Source organism: Gopherus evgoodei, chromosome 6 (genome assembly GCF_007399415.2).
Source record: "Gopherus evgoodei ecotype Sinaloan lineage chromosome 6, rGopEvg1_v1.p, whole genome shotgun sequence".
Lineage (NCBI taxonomy): Eukaryota > Metazoa > Chordata > Testudines > Testudinidae > Gopherus > Gopherus evgoodei.
The window spans coordinates 137,300,993-137,321,048 of NC_044327.1; the positions used below are offsets into that span (position 1 = coordinate 137,300,993).

Consider the following 20,056-nt stretch of genomic DNA (forward strand, 5'->3'; position numbering starts at 1 on the left):
CATACCGCTCGTACAACCAGACTAGGCCACGTCAGGAGGCTACCAGAAGGCGTGGCAGGGGAAATCGGCAGAGACAGTCTGGCCCTCAAGGATCCCAAAGTCAAGTGCCTCCTAAACCACCAGCAGGGCCTAAGCAAAACTTTTGATGGGACTCCCGAGGACGGCCCACCAGTTATCCTACCGGATCCTTCTCCCTCCTTTTTCAACCGCCTCTCCCATTTCCTCCCTGCCTGGTCCCAGCTAACCTCCGATTGTTGGGTCCTTCACACGGTGGAAACGGGATACCATCCACAATTTGTTTCAATCCCACCCTCCCTACCCATCCCTCTTCGGGGACCCTTCTCACGAGCAATTCCTCTGGCAAGAGGTCCAGTCGCTCCTAAAGCTGGAGGTGCCAAAAGACATGAGGGGCAAGGGGTTCTATTCCCACTACTTTTTAATCCCTAAGGCAAAGGGAGGTCTACGACCAATCCTAGACCTGCAAGAACTCAACAAATTCCTGATAAAGTTGAAGTTCCGCATGGTATCCCTGGGGACCATCATCCCATCCCTGGATCCGGGAGACTGGTATGCCACCCTCGACATTAAAAACGCTTATTTCCACATTGCCATTTATCCGCCACACAGAAGGTACCTCCATTTTGTGGTCAACCACCAACACTTTCAGTTCACGGTTCTTCCCTTTGGCCTTTCTACAGCTCCAAGGGTCTTCACCAAATGCATGGCTGTAGTAGTCACCTCCCTCAGGCGTCGTCGAGTACACGTCTTCCCGTATCTTGACGATTGGCTTATTCGAGGGACTTCTCGGTCACAAGTATCGCAGGACCTGTGCATCGTCAGAGACCTCTTCGGGAGCTTGGGTCTCTTGATCAACTCAGAAAAGTCTACTCTCACGCCTGCGCAGAGAATAGACTTCATCGGAGCTATTCTGGACTCTAGTTTGGCCAGAGTCTGCCTCCCCCATTCTCGTTTTCAAACAATGGCTTCATTAATTTACAGTCTTCAATCCTTTCCGACAACATCGGTGCGGTCTTGCCTCAACCTAGTAGGTCACATTGCCTCCTGCACCTTCGTGACCAAGTACGCAAGACTACGTCTCCGTCCCTTTCAAACCTGGCTGGCTTCAATATACCGTCCACACAGAGACAGTCTGGATTTGGTGCTCCCTATCCCCAGGAAGGTTCTTGACTCCCTCACTTGGTGGCTAGACCCCTCTCTGGTCTGCTCAGGGATGCCATTCCACCCACCACAACCCTCGGTAGCCCTAACCACAGACGCGTCATCTCTGGGTTGGGGTGCCCATCTCGGGAGTCGTCACACTCAAGGCCTCTGGTCGCCCCAAGAGCTGTCCCTGCACATCAACGTGAGGGAACTGAGAGCAGTCCGTCTACCATGCCAGGTGTTTCGGGACCATCTACAAGGCTGTTGTGCATCAGTGTTCACGGACAACACAATGGCCATGTTTTACATAAACAGGCAGGGTGAAGCACGCTCCTCCCTCCTCTGTCAAGAAGCCATCCGCCTCTGGGAATTTTGCATAGCCCACTCTATTGATTTGGTAGCATCTTTTCTCCCAGGAGTCCAGAACACTCTGGCAGATCACCTCAGCAGGTCCTTCCTGTCTCACAAGTTGTTGATACGCCCGGACGTTATCCATTCTGTTTTCTGGAGGTGGGGCTTTCCCCACATAGACCTCTTTGCCTCTCAAGAGAACAGGAAATGCCTGATGTTCTGCTCCTTCCAAGGACACTCCCTGGGCTTCCTCTCAAACACATTCCTGATTCCGTGGAAGAGGCACCTACTTTATGCCTTCCCACCGTTTTCGCTCGTCCACAGAGTCTTACTCAAGCTCCGCAGGGACAGAGCCCACCTGATCCTCATTGCTCCAGCATGGCCGAGACAGCGTTGGTACACCCTGTTGTTCAACCTCTCCATGGCAGACCCGATCCCCCTGCCACTCTGGCCGGACCTCATAACACAGGACATCCGGACCTGCAATCCCTTCATCTGACAGCATGGCTGCTAAGTGGTTGAGCCAGTCGGAATTGCGTTGTTCCGTCTTGGTACAACAGGTGCTCTTGGGCAGCAGGAAGCCTTCCATGAGGTCAACATATCTTGCCAAGTGGAAGCGTTTCTCCCACTGGTGTGCTCAGAGTAACTTAATCCCCGGACAGGTTTCTGTCCCCATTGTCCTGGATTACCTATGGTCCCTCAAAGAGCAGGGCCTGGTGGTCTCTTCTATAAGGGTGCATCTTGCAGCTATTTCAGCCTTCCACCCAGGGGAAAGTGGCAGCTCAATCTTTTCTCACTCCATAGTTTCCAGGTTCCTTAAGGGATTGGAGCAGTTGTACCCTCAAGTCAGATGCCCGACCCCTACCTGGGATCTCAACCTGGTGGTAGCCAAGCTCATGGGTTCCCCTTTCGAGCCTCTAGCCACCTGCTCGCTGCTGTACCTCTCCTGGAAGACAGCCTTCCTTGTCGCTATCACCTCGGCAAGACCAGTATCAGAGCTTCTAGCTTTGACTGTGGATCCCCCATATAGGGTATTCCACAAGGACAAGGTACAGCTGCAACCACACCCGGCATTCCTCCCTAAGGTGGTATCTGCCTTTCATGTTAATCAAGACATCTTTCTCCCAGTTTTTTTCTCGAAGCCGCATTCATCGCCTCGGGATCAAAACTACATACCTTGGATGTCGGCAGGGCTCTTGCCTTTTATATTGAGGGAACCAAACCCTTCTGACGGTCACCCCAGCTCTTTGTAGTCATGGCAGACCGGATGAAAGGCATTCCTGTCTCTTCCCAACTAATTTCATCTTGGGTGACATCCTGCATCCAAACATGCTATGAATGGGCTCACATTCCGGCTAGCCACCTCACCGCCCATTCTACTTGGGCGCAAGCCTCATCTGCCGCTTTCCTGGCCCACATTCGCATCCAGGAAATATGTCGCCCTGCTACCTGGTCTTCCATTCACACCTTTGCCTTACACTACGCATTGGTTCAGCAGTCCAGAGACGATGCAGCCTTTGGTGCAGCAGTTTTGCGTTCCGCAGCGTCTCACTCCGACCCCACCGCCTAGGTAAGGCTTGGGAATCACCTAATTGGAATCGATATGAGCAAGCACTCGAAGAAGAAAAGACGGTTACTCACCTTTGTATAAGGTGCCACAGGATTCTTTGCCACCTTTGTAACTGTTGTTCTTCGAGATATGTTGCTCATATCCATTCCAAACCCGCCCTCCTTCCCCACTGTCGGAGTAGCCAGCAAGAAGGAACTGAAGGGCGGTTGGGTCGGCAGGGGTATATATCCAGCGCCATGGCGGTGCCACTCCAGGAGGCGCCCAGCTGACCCACCGAGTGTTGCTTGGGTAAAAATCTTCTGACGAACGTGCACGCAGCACGCGCACACCTAACTGGAATGGATATGAGCAACACATCTCGAAGAACAACAGTTACAAAGGTGAGTAACCGTCTTTTTTATTAATCTCTCCTCATACGGAGCCATTCCACATCCCTCATCATTTTTGTTTCCCTTTTCTGAACCTTTTCCAATTCCAGTATTTTTTGGGGGATGGGGTGGCCACATCTGCACATAGTATTCAAGATGTGCACATACCAGGGATTTACATAGCGGCAATATGATATTTTCTGCCTTATTATCTATCACTTTCTTAATGATTCCCAACATTCTGTTTGTTTTTTTTTGGCTACTGCTGCACACTGAGTGGATGTTTTCAGAGAACTGTCCACAAGGACTCCAAGATCTTTCTTGAGTGGTAACAGCTAATTTAGACCCCCTCGTTTTATATGTAGAGCTGGGATTATGTTTTCCAATGTGCATTACTTTGCATTTATCAAAACTGAATTTCACCTGCCATTTTGTTATCCAGTCACTCAGTTTTGTGAGATCCTTTGGTAGCTCTTTGCAGTCAGCCTGGGTCTTAACTATCTTGAGTAGTTTTGTATCATCTATAAATTTTGCCACCTCACTGTTTACCTCTTTCTCCAGATAATTTATGAATATGCTGAATAGGACTGGGCCAAGTACAGACTCCTGGGGGACACCACTATTTATCTCTCTCCATTCAGAAAACTGACCATTTATTCCTGCCCTTTGTTTCCTGTCTTTTAACCGGTTACCAATCCATGAGAGAACCTTCCCTCTTATGCCGTGGCAGCTTACTTTGCGTAAGAGCCTTTGGTGAGGGACCTTGTCAAAGGCTTTTCAAAAATCTAAGTACACTATATCCACAAGATCCCCCTTGTCCACATGTTTGTTGACCCACCTCAAAGAATTCTAGTAGATTGGTGAGGCATGATTTCCATTTACAAAGACCATGTTGATTCTTCCCCAACAAATTATGCTCATCTATGTTTCTGACAAATCTGTTCTTTACTATAGTTTCAACCAGTTTGCTCAGTACTGAGATCAGGCTTTCCAGCCTGTAATTGCCAGGATCACCTCTGGAGCCCTTTTTAAAAATTGTCGTCACATTAGCTATGCTCCAGTCATCTGGTACAGAAGCTGATTTAAATGTTAGGTTACAAACTAACTTAGTAGTTCTGCAGTTTCACATTTGAGTTCCTTTAGAACTCTTGGGTGATACCACCTGGGCCTGGTGACTTCTTACTAGAGCTGTCAAGCGATTAAAAAAATTAATCTCGATAAAAACATTAATTGCAGTTAATTGCATTATTAATTGCACTGTTAAAGAATAACAGAATACCATTTATATATTTTTGGATGTTTTCTACATTTTCAAATATATTGATTTCAATTACCACACAGAATGCAAAGTGTACAGTGCTCACTTTATATTATTATTTTTAATTACAAATATTTGCACAATAAAAAACAGAAGATAAAGCATTTTTCAATTTACCTAATAAAAATAATGTGCTGCAATCTCTTTATTGTGAAAGTTGAACTTACAAATGTAGAATTATGTACAAAAAATAACTGCATTCAAAAATAAAACAATGTAAAACTTTAGCACCTACAAGTCCACTCCATCCTACTTCTCATTCAGCCAGTCGCTCAGACAAACAAGTTTGTTCACATTTGCAGGAGATAATGCTGCCTGCTTCTTGTTTACAATGTCACCTGAAAATGAGAACAGGCATTCGCATGGCACTGTTGTAGCCAGTATCACAAGGTATTTATGAGCCAGATGCACTATGGATTCATATGTCCCTTGATGCTTCTACCACCCTTCCAAAGGACATGCATCTATGTCTATGATGGATTCTGCTTGATAATGATCCAAAGCAGTGCGGACCGACGTATGTCCATTTTCATCATCTGAGTCAGATGCCACCAGCAGAAGGTTGATTTTCTTTTTTTGGCAGTTCAGTTCTGTAGTTTCCACCTCAGAGTGTTGCTCTTTTAAGACTTCTGAAAGCATGCTCCACACCTCGTCCCTCTCAGATTTTGGAAGGCACTTCAGATTCTTATACCTTGGGTCGAGGACTGTAGCTATCTTTAGAAATCTCACGTTCTTTTGTCAGATTTGCAGCGAAAGTGTTCTTGAAATGAACAACATGTGCTGGGTCATCATCAGAGACTCCTATAACATGAAATATATGGCAGAATGTGGGTAAAACAGAGCAGGAGAAATACAATTCTCCCCCAAGGAGTTCAGTCACAAATTTAATTAATGCATTATTTTTTTAACGAGCGTCATCAGCATGAAAGCATGTCCTCTGGAATGGTGGCTGAAACATGAAGGGGCATACAAATGTTTAGCATATCTAGCACGTAAATACCTTGCAATGCGAGCTACAAAAGTGCCATGCAAATGCCTGTTCTCACTTTCAGGTGACATAGATAGGAAGCGGGCAGCATTAAACAAATTTATTTGTCTTAGCAATTGGCTGAGCAAGAAGTAGGACTGACTGGACTTTAGGTTCTGAAGTTTTACATTGTTTTGAGTTTTTTGAGTGCAGTTACGTAACACAAAAAAATCTACATTTGTAAGTTGCACGTTCACAATAAAGAGATTGCACTACAGTACTTGGAGGTGAATTGAAAAATACTATTTCCTTGTTTATCATTTTTACAGTGTAAATATTTGTAATAAAAATAATATAAAGTGAGCACTGTGCACTTTGTATGCCGTGCTGTAATTGAAATCAGTATATTTGAAAATGTAGAAAAACATCCAAAACTATTTAATAAATTGCTATTGGTATTCTATTGTTTAACAGTGCGATTAAAAGTACAATTAATCGAGAGAAATTTTTTAATCGCAATTAATTTTTTGAGTTAATCATGTGAGCTAACTGCGATTAATCGACAGCCCTACTTATTACTGTTTAGTTTATCGATTTGTTCCAAAATCTTGTCTGACACCTCAATCTGGGACAGTTCCTCAGATTTCTCACCTAAAAAGAATGGCTCAGGTTTGGGAATCTCCCTCACATCCTCAGCCGTGAAGACCGATGCAAAGAATTAATTTAGCTTCTCCGCAATGGCCTTATCGTCCTTGAGTGCTCCTTTAGCACCTTGATCATCCAGTAGCCCCCCGGGTTGTTTAGCAGCTTTCTGCTTCTGATGCACTTAAAAAAAAATTTGCTATTATTTATTAAGTCGTTGGCTAGCTGTTCTTCAAATTCTTTTATGACCTTCCTAAGTATATTTTTACACCATTCACCTTTAAGACATTAACATTGTTTGGCGTTTTTACTGTTATACCTGAAAGGCTGCTTGTGGGTGTTTTCAACCTAACAACATGTTTCAGTAACACATACACAGCCAAACTTCATAACTTCACATACAATGATGGCACATACAATCCAATGAGATATTACTGTCTAGCAGATCAAGGCTTTTAGAATGATACCTCACAAGGCATAGTTTGTGCAAAACATGTCCTAATGATCTGAAAGTGGTGAATAAAGGAGTGCCAGGGTGTCACAAAGGGCTCTTCAGTCTAGCAGACAAAAGATTGAGTGGATGGAAGTAGAAGTCAGCAGTAAGGTGCCGGTGTGGGTAGTTACCACTGGAACAACTTACCCCAGGTTGTGGTGGATTCTCCATCACTGGAAACTGTTGAAATCAAGGTTGGGTGTTTTTCTAAAGAATCTGCTCTCATTCAAGCCCTGGCCTTGGCCTTGAAGCAGAAATTAATCCAAGGAAGCCCTGTAAGAGGCCTGTGCCATGCACGGGGTCAGACCGGTCTTAGGCACTGTGCCAGGCAGGGGGGGTCGGACTGGTCTTAGGCCCTGTGGTATCCAGATCAGACAAGATGCTCACAATGGTCCCATCTGGCCTTGGAGTGTCTGGCTCTGAGTCGCTGTCCAGGCCCATTGCTCGGTGGGAGGGGACAGGCAGCTGTGGAGTGCCCTGCCGCAGAGAGACCCCTCCGTGGGTGCTGGGTGCTCTAGAGAGCAGGACAAGACCCAGGGCTGCCGTGCCCTTGGGGTCCTGGGACCAGGGCCAGGGCCAGAGAAGGGCTACATGTTCCCTGCAGCCGCTCGCTGGGTCCTGCGCCATTACCAGGGTGAGCGGGGGGCCAGGCACAGCAGGGCTCACTCACCCTGTCCTTGCTTCCGCAGGTGGGTGCTATCCCCGCCAATGCAGTGGACGACGGCCAGTGGTCCCAGGGCCTCATTTCAGCTGTGAGTATCAAAGGCCCTTTAGAATCGGAGTCACTGTGCCCAGGCCCTGCCCCAGGGTGGGGGGAAGGTTCCTCCCTGGTTGATGTACTCCCCCCCGAGACTGGAGGGACTGTCCTTCTCTCTGTAGGGAGCCTCTTCCCGTGAGATCCTGCCCCTCACTTCCCTTCCTTCCTTCCTCACACCAGCTACAGCAGGGCACAGAGGTCGCTCCTCTGCCCCCCACCCTGGGCATCGCCTTCCTTCCTGGCCCCCTCCACACTTCCCCCCCCCGCCTTGCCCTTCCATGTGCCTCCCCAGGACCTTGCCCCCCACGTGCCCTGCCCTTCCATGTGCCCCATCCCCGCAGGACCGCACCCTTCCTTGCTCTCCCCACCTCCCCCAGGACCTCGCCCTTCCAAGCCCCTCCTCACTCACCCCATCTCCTTCTCCCTGCCAGGCCCGCATGGTGGCTGCTGCCACCAACAACCTGTGTGAGGCTGCGAACGCAGCAGTGCAGGGCCATGCCAGCGAGGAGAAACTCATCTCCTCCGCCAAGCAGGTGGCTGCCTCCACAGCACAGCTCCTGGTGGCCTGTAAGGTGAAAGCTGACCAAGACTCTGAGTCCATGAAGCGGCTGCAGGTGAGTCCCTGGGTTGGGTTGGGGGGGCTGGCTCCCCTAGGGACCGCAGGGGGTGCTCTCCAGAGCTAGGTCACATGCACAGCACAGGATGGGGCATCCCAAGCAGGGCTGGCATCCTGGTGCTGGCGGGGCCCTTCCCACCCCAGGCTATGGGGTGAATGGAGCTCCCCACTCTGTCAGGGTCTTGTGCCTCCCCCCTGGAGTGGGGTATGAAATATCAGCCCTGCCGCCCTGTAACCCGGCCTGCCCGTGTATTTATAAGGCACGATTCATCCTGGGGGAATTAACACCCCCAGGGCAGCAAACCCAAGGCTGCTGCCAGCAACTGAGAACAGTTCCCTTCCCGGGCTGCGCCGGATCACCTGCTCCAAGGCACGGACTCCAGGGTTACCAGCACTGGGGAGACGCCTGCTTTACCCCACACTGGGGCCCTAAGGTTTAATTATGACTGGGTGAATTGGGAGCACTTCTGCTCCAGCAAGCATAGGAGGCTAACTTGGGGAGGGGTGCAAACCCTCAGGCTGTGGCACTGAAACTCTTAGCTGTGAGGGAGAGGGGACAGGCTCTGGCATGTGAGGGGTTTACTGGGGAGGGTGAGTGAGAACCCTGACTCTGGCGCTTGCAAGGCTACCGGGGGGCTTGTTCATAGGCAGCTCCTGGCTATGGGGCACAAGGAGTTAAGGGGCGGCAGGGCCCCGGTGCTGGCGCATGAGAAGTTAAATGGCAGTGGGGCATTAGTGCTGAGGCACGGGGAGTTAAGGGGCAGCGAGGCACTGGTGCTCAAGGAGTTAAGGGGCGGCGGAGCTTTGGCGCTGGGGCACGGGGAGTTAAGGGGCGGCGGGGTCCTGGCGCTGGGACTCAGGGAGTTGAGGGGCGGCAGGGCGTTGGCCCTGGGGCACGGGGAGTTAAGGGGCAGTGGGGTCCTGGCGCTGGCGCTCGAGGAGTTAAGGGGCAGCGGGACCTTGGCACTGGGGCACGGGGAGTTAAGGGGCGGCGGGGCGTTGGCCCTGGGGCACGGGGAGTTAAGGGGCAGTGGGGTCCTAGCGCTGGTGCTCAAGGAGTTGAGGGGTGGCGGGGTCCTGGCGCTGGCACTCGAGGAGTTAAAAGGGTGGCAGGGCGTTGGGGCTGGAGCACGGGCAGTTAAGAGGCGGCGTAGCCCTGGCACTGGGGCATGGGGAGTTAAGGGGCAGCGGGGCCCTGGCGCTCGCGCTTCAGGAGTTAAGGGGCAGTGGGCCCGTGACGCTGGGGCACGGGGAGTTGAGGGGCAGTGGGGCCCTGGTGCTTGAGGAGTTAAGGGGCAGCGGGTCCTGGGGCTGGAGCACGGGGAGTTGAAGGGCGGTGGGGTCGTGGCACTGGCGCTCAAGTGAAGGGGCGGCGGGGCCCTGGCACCGGGGCACGAGGAGTTATGGGGCGCCTTGGCCCTGGCACCGGGGCACAGGGTGCCTGTTGTCCGGCTCAGAGGCCTTCTTGGCAGCCCTGTGACCCCAGCCCGCTCCCAGAGTACAGAGGCCTTTGTCTTGTCCTGTCCTGCCCCCACTGCGGGCCCGGCTCTGCCTGGCTTGGGCTCTGGGTCTGTCCCTCCCTCCCTGGGCACTGAGCAGCATTTCCGCTGCCTCTGCACTGCTGACCACGTACAGGAATCCCTGGCAGCTCCCAGCACCCACATGACCCACAGCTCAAGGGTGCGGGCACGAGAGCAGTGTCACCTTCACGGCTGCAGCCCCCTGCCACCACCTTGTGCCCTGGCCCTGCGCTTGCAGGGAGTCCCCAGCCTGGCCTCCCTCTACCCCCTGCAGTCACGACATCCCACCAGCTGCCCCCGTCCTCTCAGCCACCAGCATGGGTCCTATTGACCCTAATGGAGGCCTGGAGCCCCCACCAGCCCTTGGCCCCCGTCATGTCCCCTTGCCAGCCCTGGAGCCCAGTAAGCCCTGCTATGGCTATCCTGGGCGGTGGCTACCCAATCACAGGTGACAGAACCTCGCCCCTTGCTGAGTCTGTGCCACCTTCCCTTTCTCTGCCCAGGCCGCTGGCAACGCCGTGAAGAGGGCATCAGACCACCTGGTGAAGGCAGCCCAGAAAGCAGCCGCCTTCCAGGACCAGGAGAATGAGACGGTGGTGGTGAAGGAGAAAATGGTCGGGGGAATCGCGCAGGTGAGGAGCAGGGGGTCATGCCTGGAGGCTGCAGGCAGCTTGAAACAGCAGTGCTGAGCAGGGGAAATGCCCCTTCCTTCCAGGGAGTGTTGCCCCTGAAACCTAACGACAACTCTACCTTATCCCTTAACTGTGTCACTGCTGCACAGTTAAGTGGATACCGCCAGAAAATGTGCTTCCCTCGCAGCCTCAGGGCCAAGAGCTGCTCAAACCTCTGCCTTCCCCCTTGGAAACTTCTCTGCTGCGGTGAGACGCTGCCTGCACCCCCGGGCTGTGCTGAGAATGGGGCTGGGTTGAGATGTGGCATTGGATGTCAGGACAGGAAGTGCCAAGTGTCACGGAGTCCCCAGGCGATGCTCTGGAACTGCTCCCCACAAAGCCAGGCAGGACTCTGGGGAGCCTCCTCTCCCTTGGAGCAGACTGTCTCCAGGGCAAGATGCTCACACGGCTTCACCTCCTGGGTCTCTCCTTGGAGCATTCAGCATCCTCTGCCCCTCTGTGTGCTTCCCCCAGTGAACCCGCCCCAGCGGGGTCCTGGGGAAGCCACCGTGTCCTGCCCCCCCACTTCACAGTCAGACGTGACTCTCAGCCGGCCAGTAACACAGAGGTTTATTCGATGATAGGAACAGGGTCTATAACAGAGCTTGTAGGTACAGCGAACCGGACCCCTCGGCCGGGTCCATTCTGGGGGGCAGTGAGCCAGACCCCCACGTCTGCACTTCAGTCCTCGTCCCCAGCCAGCCCGAAACTGAAACTCTCCAGCCCCTCCTCCTCTCTGGCCTTTGTCTCTTTCCCAGGCCAGGAGGTCACCTGACTTCTTTGTCTCCCACACCATTAGCATCCCCTTGCAGGGGAGGAAGGGCCTGGCCATTAGTTGCCAGGCAACAGAGGGTCGGCCAGAAACTGAGGCCCCCACACAGTATTCAGGGGAAACATTAAGAACAGCCCCACTTCGTCACATCAAGTGCCAGACAGGGTGTGGCCCGTGGTCCTGTTGTGCTTGGAGCAGCAGCACCAGACACTTCAGAGGCGGGTGCAAAAAGCCTGCAGTAGGATATTCTGCCCCACATCAAGCCTCCTCTTGGACTCTGACCATTCGAGTTTGGCTCCGGCCCTGAGCATGAGGTTTATTATCCCTGCCAGAGTGTTAGCAGTGACTGTTGTAGCTGGATATTTGTGGTAGCTACAGAACAAGGGCCAACTCTGCGGGACCCCCGGCCCAGGAGGCGGCTTTGCAGGGCCCGCAGGGAGAGTCCCACATCTCAGCCCTTACAGGATGCCCGGGACATGGAGTGTATGTTTGTCCCCATGCATGGGGATGGGTGGGGGAGTCAGAGGTTCAGCGTAAACCTGGGAATACTGCATAGCCCTGGCTCTGACGCTAGGGTCAGGATGAGGGAATAAGAGTCCAGCCTGCTGCCCTCGGCTGGAGCTGGTTAGCTGCGAGCCAATATTCACACCTCTCTAGCATGGCCGACGCCAGCTGTCTGTAACCTGGGGGTGGCAGGCCCCGGCTGGTGCTCGCAGGGCCCCAGGACCCGCGGGTGAGCCACAGCTGGTGCTCGCAGGGCCCCAGGACCCGCGGGTGAGCCCCGGCTGGTGCTCGCAGGGCCTCAGAACCCGTGGGCAGGGCAGGCTCTCACCTGAGTCTCTCCCTGGCAGATCATTGCGGCACAGGAGGAGATGCTGCGGAAGGAGCGGGAGCTGGAGGAGGCCCGGAAGAAGCTGGCCATGATCCGGCAGCAGCAGTACAAGTTCCTGCCCTCAGAGCTGCGGGATGAGGGGCAGAACTGAGGGGAGCGTGGTCATGAGCTGAGCCTGACCACCCCCTCTCACCACAGAGACTGCTGCCGCCACCTCCTATTTAATACAGGCCTGTCCTGAGCAGGGATTGCCTGGATCACCCAGACTCACCTGCTGCCCAGCGCACTGGGGACTGATCTGACACTGCCTACCGCTGCCCCCAGCAGGTGCTGCACCAGCAACTCTGCTTCACCGCGCAGCCAGCGCGCCACAGGCACACGCTTCTACACTCTGCTCCGTGGGGTGCGAGAAGGCTGGCGCTCTGCAGGCCTGGGCTGGGGCTCACCTATGCAGCTGCCTCGAGCCCTGTGGGCCTGGGGCTGCCCCTTCCCCCCCCCCCCCCACCTTTCAGGTGTTTTCCTTTGTGCCTTTGTGGGTTCCACGTCTCTGGGCCTCAAGCTTGGAGACGGTTCTCACCCGGCTCCGCCCTGGGGCCAGTCGTGCAATGGGGGGAACAGAAACTGCTTCCCTGGTGACTCTTTCACCAACCCACCCTCACCTCTGATGCCTTACTGCTGGCTACGCCTTCCCTGTCGCCCAGTGCCTCTGCTCCAGGGTGCGAGGGGTTAATCTCTAGGTTTGCCCCCTGCCCCATTGTGTCTCCTACCTGCAGGGACCTGCCTGCCCCTGGAGCAGCCCCCAGCCAGCACCCCCTGCTGCTCCTCGTTCCCAAGTGCCTGCATCGTGCGTCCAAGAGCTCCAGTATTTTTGTAGTGTTGAATTTCTGAAGTATTGAACTCGCCTGCTCCCCCCACCACTAACCCCCTCCCCCAGCATCTCCTGCCTTGGGCCCCGGAGCCCTGCATCCCCCACCCCTCCTCCGCTCTGGAACCCTGAACCTCACCCCCTGCCCCCCCTGCACTGGCTGAGGCTTCTCTCACCTCTTATTTTGATACTGAGCTTCCACTGTTAAACATGAAGGGAAAGCGGCTGCCCTGCCACTCCTGGGGTGGGGAACGGGACGGCTCCTTGCAAAGGATTCTTCATCAATAAAACTGGCTTTCCTGCTTCTTTGGTCTACATCAGTGGCCACAACTCAGCTGCATCCGCTCTCCCTGGGCTGCCGGGGGAGACCCCAGGGGCCTCTCCCAGACACTCCTCCCTGCTGGGGGCAGCTGCTCCCTTCCTGTGTGGGAGACCCCAGGGGCCTCTCCCAGACACTCCTCCCTGCTGGGGCACTGGCTGGGGGCAGCTGCTCCCTCCCTGTGTGAGACACCCCAGGGGCCTCTCCCGGACACTCCTCTCTGCTGGGGGCCCCCTCCTTCCCCACGTCTTTTAGAACCAAAGCATGAGGGTGGCAGTTTTCAGACTCTTTGGTGCTCAATGTGCCCTATTATAAACCTTCCCCTCTGAAAAGCTCAGTGGGTCCAGCAGAGGCAGGACACCACGGACAATCTGCAATGACTGGAGAAGGGAGGCAGCTGGGCAGAGTTCAGAGTAGTCTGGAAGTGAAGGGTGACGTGCAGATGTCACTGAACTGGGGAGCTGCAGCTAGGAGCGGGAAGTGGCCCGGGGAACTGGCCTGGAGTAAGTCCTCCAGGGCAGAGAGATCCCTGGGAAGCAGGGTGAGGGGTACCAGCAGGCTTTGGTGTGATGGGGAGGGTGAGGCCTGCTGGGCAGCGCCAGCCCCAGGGAACAGGCCTGGCCTAAGGGTGAGAGCAGGGCAGCAGGAGTGGGCTGGTCCCACAAGCATCCCCATGACACACTTCTCCTGGGGAACTGAGCAGATGGCTGCAGCAGCATTAACACCTGCCCCTGACACCTTCAGCTGGGTCTCGAGCCCACCAGAAGCAGCAGCAACTGTTTGGTTCTTCGAGTGATTGCTCACATCCATTCCAGTTAGGTGTGCATGCCTCACGTGCACGTTCGTCGGAAACTTTTTACCCTAGCAACTCCAGTGGGCCGGCAGGTCGCCCCCTGGAGTGGCGCCGGCATGGCGCCCAATATATATCCCTGCCGGCCCACCCGCTCCTCAGTTCCTTCTTACCGCCGTGTCGGTCGTTGGAACTGTGGAGCGCGGCATAGCTGTCCTCCACGTCCCTAGCTCTCCTTGTTCTACGGATGCCTCAGATCTCGGCTGGGGGGCCCACCTGGGAACCCTGAGGACACAGAGCCTGTGGTCTCCACAGGAGGTGGAGCTACACATCAACATGCGGGAGTTGAGAGCGGTCCGCCTTGCTTGTCAAACGTTCTGTCACCAGCTTCGGGGTCGTTGTGTCGCGGTATTTACCGACAACACGACGACCATGTACTATATCAACAAGCAGGGCGGCACCAGATCCTCTCCCCTATGTCACGAGGCGATGCGACTCTGGGACTTTTGTATAGCCCACTCCATTCACCTCACGGCTTCCTTCCTCCCCGGAGTACGGAACACGCTGGCGGACCGCCTGAGCAGATCCTTCCTCGCGCATGAATGGTCCCTCCGCCCGGACGTCGCCCTCTCGATTTTCCAGAGGTGGGGTTGTCCCCGCGTGGACCTCTTCGCGTCCAGGGGGAACAGGAAATGCCAGGCATTCTTCTCCTTTCAGGGCCGGGAACCCGGGTCTATAGCGGACGCCTTCCTTATTCCGTGGACGACCCACTTGTTCTACGCGTTCCCTCCGTTCCCATTGGTCCACAAGGTCCTTCTGAAGGTGCGCAGGGACAGGGCCCGCATGATCATGGTAGCCCCGGCGTGGCCCAGGCAACATTGGTACCCCATGTTGCTGGACCTGGCCATAGCCGACCCATTTCCCCTGCCCCTTCACCCGGACCTGATCCCCCAGGACCACGGAACTCTCTGTCACCCGGAACTCCAGTCGCTGCACCTAGCAGCGTGGCTCCTGCGTGGCTGACCAGTTCTGAGTTGCGCTGCTCCACCCCGGTACGGGAGGTACTCTTGGGCAGCAGGAAGCCTTCCACCAGAGCGACGTACTCGGCCAAGTGGAAGCGTTTCTCTTGTTGGTGCGTGGAGAAGGGTCTCCTCCCGATGGAAGTTTCGGTGGCCAATATTTTGGACTATATTTGGTCCCTTAAGCAACAGGGCCTGGCGATATCGTCCCTGCGGGTCCACCTGGCGGCTATCTCCACCTTTCACCCGGGTGGGGATGGCCGCTCCATTTTCTCTCACCCGACGGTGACTAGATTCCTTAAGGGGCTGGAACATCTATACCCTAACGTCCGACTCCCTGCCCCTACCTGGGATCTTAACTTGGTGTTGTCTCGGCTCATGGGGCCCCCCTTTGAGCCGTTAGCTACTTGCTCCCTGCTCTATCTTTCTTGGAAGACTGCCTTTCTAGTAGCCATTACCTCAGCTAGACGGGTGTCGGAACTCCGGGCTCTCACGGTAGATCCCCCGTATACGGTCTTCCATAAAGATAAGGTGCAGCTGAGACCGCACCCTGCCTTTCTCCCCAAGGTGGTCTCAGCCTTTCACGTCAACCACGAAATCTTCCTCCTTGTTTTTTTCCCGAAACCTCATTCTTCACGCAGGGAGCAACAACTCCACTCGCTTGATGTCTGTTGGGCTCTCGCGTTTTATGTGGACAGGACCAAACCGTTCCGCAAATCCCCCCAGCTTTTCGTGGCAGTAACGGACCGCATTAAGGGGCTTCCCATTTCCTCGCAGAGGTTATCCTCGTGGGTAACGTCCTGTATCAGGACCTGCTATGACTTGGCTCACGTTCCTACGGGCCGTGTGACTGCGCACTCTACCAGGGCGCAGTCGTCGTCGCTGGCTTTCCTCGCCCCTGTGCCCATCCAGGAAATCTGTCGGGCAGCGACCTGGTCATCGGTCCACACCTTTGCTTCCCATTACGCCCTGGTCCAGCAGTCCAGAGAGGACGCGGCCTTCGGATCCGCAGTGCTCCATGCCGCTACTTCTCACTCCGACCCCACCGCCTAGGTAAGGCTTGGGAATCACCTACCTGGAATGGATGTGAGCAATCACTCGAAGAAGAAAAGACGGTTACTCACCTTTGTAACTGTTGTTCTTCGAGATGTGTTGCTCACATCCATTCCACACCCGCCCTCCTTCCGCTCTGTCGGAGTAGCCGGCAAGAAGGAACTGAGGAGCGGGCGGGCCGGCAGGGGTATATATTGAGCGCCATGGCGGCACCACTCCAGGGGGCGACCTGCCGGCCCACTGGAGTTGCTAGGGTAAAAAGTTTCCGACGAACGTGCACGCGCGGCGCACACACCTAACTGGAATGGATGTGAGCAACACTCCCTGCCTGACAGGGAGAATTTCACTCCCTGTCAGGCAGCTGGGCCTGTGCTGCCCCTGGAGCCCCCAGCTGGCTGCTCTCAGCCGAGGAAGCAGGGGATGGAGCAGCAGACTCTGCTCTCAGCACCGGCCCCAGCGTTGGCCCATCACTACTATGGGGGCCCCACTGGGAAAGTCCTGCTGCTTGGGAGGTTCTGCCACCAGCCCAATATTCATTCTTCTCCCCAGGGCTGGGGCTGGCCTGTGGGTTCCAAGCCTGGGGCCTTCTCCATCTACCCTCAGACTGCGGAGAGGGGTGAGGCCAAAGTGCCCAGTTCCCAGGGCAGGGCTGCCACCATGACCCTCCCCCTCAGCTCGCAGGCAGTACCCCACTCCAAGGAATAGCAACATAACAGGCTGTAGCCAGTATAGAGCAGACACTGGGCTCCCACATCCCTGCCTCGCCCCTCCTCTTCCCCCCCACCCCATCCCATCCCCACATGGGTGCAGTCCCAGCTCTGAAGCCTGCTCTGGGCAGGGACCAGCCCTTGTGTCAAGGTTCCTCCCCCACTCTGAACTTTAGCGTACAGATGTGGGGACCTGCATGGACACTTCTAAGCTTAATTACTAGCTTAGATCTGGTAACACTGCCACCATCCAGAAATTTCAGTGTCTGGAACACTTCCTGTCCCCCCAAAACCTTCCCCTCCCTGGGCAGCCTTGAGAGGCTTTTTCACCAAGTTCCTGGTGAACACCGATCCAACCCCTTGGATCTTAACACAAGGAGAATTTAACCATCCCCCCTCCTTTCCACCACCGATTCCTGGTGAGTCCAGATCCACCCCCCCTTGGATCTTAAAACAAGGGAAAATCAATCAGGTTCTTGAAAAGAAAGCTTTTAATTAAAGAAAAAAGGAAAAAATCATCTCTGTAAAATCAGGAGGGAAAATACTTTACAAGGTAATCAGATTCATATAGCCCCAGAGGAACCCCCTCTAGCCTTAGGTTCAAAGTTACAGCAAACAGAAGTATAATCCTCTCAGCAAAAAGGAACATTTACAAGTTGAGAAAACAAAAATAAGACTAATCCGCCTTGCCTGGCTGTTACTTACAAGTTTGAAACATGAGAGACTGATTCAGAAAGATTTGGAGAGCCTGGATTGACGTCTGGTCCCTCTTAGTCCCAAGAGCGAACAACCTGATAGATAAATGTCTATCAGGGATGGTCTAGACAGTATTTGGTCCTGCCATGAGGGCAGGGGACTGGACTCGATGACCTCTCGAGGTCCCTTCCAGTCCTAGAGTCTATAACCCCCAAAACAAAGAGCACAAACAAAGACTTCCCTCCACCAAGATTTGAAAGTATCTTGTCCCCTTATTGGTCCTCTGGTCAGGTGTCAGCCAAGTTTACTGAGCTTCTTAACCCTTTACAGGTAAAAGAGATATTAACCCTTAACTATTTGTTTATGACACCTTGGTCCAAGGCAGGGCCTGATCTGAGTCACATTTGAACATGTGGGTCCTTCTCCAGCAACACCCCACACCTGTCTCACAGACAACTCCCTGAATCCTGGCCCTGAAGTGCCCCTGTGCTCACCTGGACCCTGTCCCCTCCCCTCCAGCACCTGTTCCATCAGCTGGGTACTCATCAGATCCCAAACCCCGCAGCCATTCCCCTAGATACCATGGACTAATGCCTCCTCTAGGGGCTGCTCCCTGGACCTGCGTCTCCCCATGTGCTCACACTTAGCTGCAGCGCCTCCCCCAGGCCCTCCAGTGGCCCTGCTCCACCTGCTGAGCTGAACCCTAGCCCCCGGCTAAGAGCTGCTTTGTGCACACACCTCTGGGGGCTGCACTCCTACCCTCCCACCCCCTCAGGCTGGGCAGGAGCAGGGCTGGACTTGATGCTGGACGGGGTAGGTCCACGTGCAGCCTGACCCTGCAGTGAGGGGCTAGACCCTGAGTGGGTGTCCTGCCCAGCCTAGTGACACCAGGGATGGCCACCCGGTGGTGCCCCCGAGCTGGGGAGTCACCATGTGCCCATGCCCGCTGCATGGCCAGACCGTGGGAATGTGCTATGCTGTGTTGGGGGGGGACACCTCAGGGGGCTGGTCTGCTGCTGGGACCCTCCTCCCACTGGGGAGACCAGCCTGCACTAGCATGTGGTCATTGGTGGCTAGCCTGAGCCCTCGTTCCAGTGCCCACTCAGCTACTTTTGTTCACTGGCTTGAGCCCGGCTAGTCTGTCTGCGCAAGCTGAAACCTGTCTAGTTTCAGCTGCCAGCCTTTGGGTCGGGTTAGACCTTTGTCTGTTAGAACCGGACAAGCCCATTATCAAATATTTGTTACATGCGGGGATCAGGGCACCCCATAACTTTCCCTTTAAGCTAAGCAGATTGAGCACCTGCAGGCAGGTTTTCCAGTCCTTCAATGCTGCACAGCCTGGCTCTGGCTGCCCAAAGCTCAGGGGAGCCTCTGCCAAGAGTCACCAGGGTGAACTCTAGGCTCTGAGGAAATCAATGGCAAAACTCCCATGGATTCAATGGGCCCAGGATCTCACCCCAGAACCCCAGGGCAGCTGCCTCAGGGTAAAGGGAGGCTGAGGCCAAGAGGAGCTTCTCCTTATCTCAAGCGCCTGGCTGCAGATTTTGCCCCCAGTTATGCTGGACTCTGATGCAGGGTTTGGCTCATGCTCCAAATGGAGCAGACGTTAGGCCGCGAGAGCAAAGCATCTCAGAACCAGAGCAGCCAGCGAACAGGAAGGAGGAAGCAGACTCGCTCCACATCGCCTTTACACCTGGAGCGCTCACTGGGAAAAAGGTCACAAGGCCAGCAACCTGCAGCCCTCCCAGAGAACTAGCACCGGTGCCTAGTCTGAATTTTTTGAGTAGCTTCAGTTCTTTGAGGCCTTGCTCATGTCCATTCCACCCTGGTGTGTGTACGCAGGCACCCTCTTCAGAAAGCTTTTCCCTCATGCTATCCCATTGGGTTGGCTCTGGTGTCCCCTGGATTGGTACCCTCATGGCGTGGTATATAGGGACCTGCCAACCTGCTGCCTCCTCAGTTCCTTACTGCCTGTGACGGTCGCTGAAACTTTGCTGGTCTCTTGCGCTTGCAAGCATTGGTCTCAGAGGACTTTCTGTAAATGAATTGTGTATAGTTATTATCTTAGAGTTAAGTTAGGACATAGTTAAGTAGTTAGTTAGGTTCCAGGCTCCGTGGGGCTAGTCCCCCCACCCCCGGGCTCCAGGGTGTTCCTTGGTCCCAGAGCTTCAAACAGTGTGTGGCATGTCAAACCCCTTCCCATCAGTGACCTGCCTGATAGTTGCCTAAAGTGCCTGGGGGCAGGGAGACACGTACAAGAACGGTGTCACATTTGCAAGAACTTCAGGCCCAAGATCAAAAAGGAGAGGGACATTATTAAAATTCCTTCTGATGGAGGTGGCACTTCATCCCCCCTCAGAGCTGCAGGGGGGGAAGTGGCACCGAGCACTTTGGTCTCAGTCAGAAGCGCCCTGCTGTCATTGAGAGAGGCACTGCGCCACTCTGCCTCCCTGGCACCAAGGAAAGACTCCGTGCCAAAGGTAAGGTTACCATAATTCTTCCCTGGTGCATGGGAAGACATCTCCAACACCGACTCCTTAGCACTGTTCACCATCACTGGTGCCAAAGA

General features: G+C 54.5%; 1 protein-coding gene across 1 annotated transcript; it reads left to right on the forward strand.

Annotated features, from left to right (window-relative positions):
* Positions 1 to 6,957: 6,957 nt before the first annotated feature.
* Positions 6,958 to 13,218, forward strand: LOC115654068 (talin-1-like). The gene is made up of 5 exons (XM_030568002.1): positions 6,958 to 6,976; positions 7,510 to 7,622; positions 8,059 to 8,241; positions 10,267 to 10,395; positions 12,058 to 13,218. Exons 1-5 carry the CDS (start codon positions 6,958 to 6,960, stop codon positions 12,187 to 12,189), a joined length of 576 nt encoding a protein of 191 aa, XP_030423862.1. The 3' UTR covers positions 12,190 to 13,218.
* Positions 13,219 to 20,056: the final 6,838 nt, after the last annotated feature.

Coding starts and splice junctions, on each gene's coding strand:
- LOC115654068 (XM_030568002.1), top strand. Junction 7,623..8,058: donor CCCAGGGCCTCATTTCAGCT/GTGAGTATCAAA, acceptor TCTCCCTGCCAG/GCCCGCATGGTGGCTGCTGC. Junction 10,396..12,057: donor TGGTCGGGGGAATCGCGCAG/GTGAGGAGCAGG, acceptor TCTCCCTGGCAG/ATCATTGCGGCACAGGAGGA.